This window comes from Buceros rhinoceros, unplaced genomic scaffold, assembly GCF_000710305.1.
Source record: "Buceros rhinoceros silvestris isolate BGI_N320 unplaced genomic scaffold, ASM71030v1 scaffold14179, whole genome shotgun sequence".
Taxonomy (NCBI): Eukaryota; Metazoa; Chordata; class Aves; order Bucerotiformes; family Bucerotidae; genus Buceros; species Buceros rhinoceros.
The window spans coordinates 15,009-17,948 of record NW_010432205.1 but is presented as its reverse complement, the minus strand read 5'-3'; the positions used below and the strand labels follow the sequence as shown (position 1 = coordinate 17,948).

At 56.6% G+C, this 2,940-nt stretch overlaps 1 protein-coding gene across 1 annotated transcript in view; it reads left to right on the top strand.

Moving 5' to 3' along the window:
- Positions 1-2,887, top strand: part of VRK3 (vaccinia related kinase 3) — a 5,315-nt gene extending 2,428 nt beyond the window's left edge. The window contains exons 5-10 of the mRNA XM_010143691.1: positions 39-141; positions 695-787; positions 977-1,109; positions 1,855-1,975; positions 2,260-2,318; positions 2,739-2,887. Of these exons, the coding sequence (XP_010141993.1) occupies positions 39-141; positions 695-787; positions 977-1,109; positions 1,855-1,975; positions 2,260-2,318; positions 2,739-2,887 (658 nt within the window). The remainder of the gene's footprint in view (positions 1-38; positions 142-694; positions 788-976; positions 1,110-1,854; positions 1,976-2,259; positions 2,319-2,738) is intronic.
- The last annotated feature ends 53 nt before the right edge of the window (positions 2,888-2,940 follow it).

Below are 2,940 nucleotides of genomic sequence, written 5' to 3'. Positions count from 1 at the left end.
CCCGGCCCTGCTGTACCCTAAGCCCTTCTCTCTTGTAGGTTTTTGGTGTTCTCTGACTTGGGGCGAACTCTCCAGTCGGTCCTAAGTGATGGCCTCCGCCTCCTGCGGGAGAAGGCAGCTTTCCAGATCACAGTCCGGCTGGTACGTACAGAACCGGTACCTCCTAAGAGGCTTTTTCAGCAAAGACCTGTAACTTCATTCCAGAGGTGTTTTGAAGCTGATCCGGGGGCTTGGCTGGGGTCTCTAAGCAGCATCCCTTGAGCCTGCTGCAAACTTGAGTAGCGTCTTCTGAGCAGTGCATCACTTTGAGGGAATTTGGGGTAAGGAGGATCAGAACACTAGACACTAGAAAATGAGAGGCTGTGAGACACGGTGCTTTTTGAGCTCCTGCCCTGCAGGGGCAGGTTGCTGGGGAGGGCCCAGCTCTGCGATAGCCAGGGTCTCTAAGCAGCATCCCTTGAGCCTGCTGCAAACTTGAGTAGCGTCTTCTGAGCAGTGCATCACTTTGAGGGAATTTGGGGTAAGGAGGATCAGAACACTAGACACTAGAAAATGAGAGGCTGTGAGACACGGTGCTTTTTGAGCTCCTGCCCTGCAGGGGCAGGTTGCTGGGGAGGGCCCAGCTCTGCGATAGCCAGGGTGCCAAGGGAGCCTGCCTGTTTCTGATACGCTCGCCTCTCCCATTTGCTCGCAGCTAGACTGCCTGGAGTACATTCACGAAAATGAGTACGTGCACGGGGACATCAGCGCCGAGAACATCTACCTGAACCCAGCAGACCTCACGCAGGTAAGGAGTGGGGCTGCGAGGAAACAGCAGTGAAGGTGGGCTCTGGATACGGGACAGAGCAACGCCTGGTTCCTGCTCCAGGCCGGGGAGCAGCAAGTCCATGTTGCGGTGCAGGACTGTGGGCTACGTGAAGCAGAATTCACCCCTCCCCCTGCCATGCTCAGACACGTCCTTCTCGATGTCTCCTAGGTCACCCTGGCAGGCTATTGCCACGCGTTCCGTTACTGCCCTGGAGGGAAGCACGTGGCTCAGCGTGAAGGCAGCAGGACCCCTCACGAAGGCACGATCGAGTTCCTCAGCCTGGACAGCCACAAGGGAGCAGGTGAGTCTCGGTTCCTGGCCCAAGCCAGCAAAGCTCCGCCGGAGCTGTGGCTGTGCTCTCTGGGGCCAGGGCTCCCTGCTGGCATCGCTGTTATCGCTGCTTTCCAGGCGCTCACGCATGCCCAGAACCAAGTTCCTGTTTGGGCTGTTTTCTCTTGCCTCGCTCTGGGCTGCTCTGTGAGATCTCAGTGTCTGCACAAGAGGTGCAGGGATGTTCCTGCTCCGTCTGGAGCCCTGGCTGCCGCAGGCGTGTGAGGAATGGAGAGCAGGGCCACTCCGTGCGGGCTGAGCAGGGATCTCTTTCCAGCCAGGCTGGATCCCTGCCCAAAGCAGATTTGCATCAGGCTCTGCTCTGACCTTGGGAAGGCATTTAAATTAGCCAGTTCCTCTCCCGGTGGGGATGTGCCTGCTGTCTCCCTGTGTTCAGGCTGGGCAAATCTTCCTCCAGAGACTGGGAGGTGATTCCTCCGCTGTGTGGCTGTGTGTTAGCAGCCTCCCAGAGGTACCGATAACCTCGAGTATGCCTTAATGAAGCTCTTGCATTTTTTCTGCTCTCCAGACATAAGCCCCTCCATGAGGCTGCCTGTTTTACCGAAGGGGCACCTCAAACTGAGACTTCCGTGGTGCTGCAGCGGGAGCTGGAGTCCTCACTCGCCTTTGGAGGAGAGGCAGTAGCCTGAGCCTCTGCCAGGATGGCTCCCAAACTCTTCCTTTCTCACACGTGAATATCTCTTCCTTCCCATCAGGACCGTCTCGCCGGAGTGACTTGGAATCTCTGGGCTACTGTCTCCTGAAATGGCTCTGTGGCTTCTTGCCTTGGTCTGATGAGCTGGACAAAGTAGAAACTGTGGTGGAGAAGAAGGAAAAGTAGGAGAAATGATCTTCTCTCTTGGGAACTGCTCAACAGAAGGCAGTGAGGGAGGTTTTGTGGCCGAAGAGAAATCACTGGGTCATAGTGCACTGCAGGGATGAGGGTCAGTCCCACGGTAAAGGCTGAGCCTGGCCAAAGGGTGTTTGATGAGTCCCTCTTTCTGCTCCGTTCAGAACGTGGCTATCTGCATTCAGCCTTTGGTTAAACCAGGAGAGAGGGGCTGTTTGGGCACCTGCTCCAGTGCTCCCCACCTGACAGCACTGTGTGCTGGTTGTTCCAGGTACAAGAGGGATGTGAGATGCCTACTCTGGCTGTGCTTCAGGCAGGGATCCATTCCAGGTATGGGCTTGTTCTCTGCACCCGTGGGACTTGGGGCAGGAGGACTGACTGCACTTGAAGCGAGACCCTTCTCTGCTGGGGCACCAGTCCAGGACGGTTTCTGCTGACCAGGCATGGCGTGGACTGGTTGATGGGCTCCTCCTGCGAACAGATCCCTTGTCTTCACAGCAAGACAAGGACGTCTTATCTGTATCCATGAGCCTTGTTAAGGGGCAAGTGTTTGGGTAGCTTTAAAAATGCAGTATTTGAGGCTCGAGGTTATTTCCTCATCCTGTCTTTGAGTTTCGGTTAGTCTTGGGTTTTGTTCTTCCTCGCTGCAGCTGCCGGGGCGGGTGGGTGAGCTGTCTGCGAGCAGAACAGTCTGCGGGGACAGCCAGGGCTGCCGTGCTGCTCCCTCCAGCGATGGTCCTTGCTTTGCAGACGCCCTGCAGAGCTACCTGCAGCAAGTGCTGGTGCTGGAGTATGAGGAGAAGCCTGACTATGAGGCGCTGCGGCAGCTCTTCAAGAAACCTCTGGAAAAGATGAAAGCTTCAGCCTATGACCCTGTGGATATCAGAATGGTGCCCTAGGTAAGGGCCAGGAGCCAGCCCCAGTGGCTGCCCCTGACGTGTGGAGGGAGCAC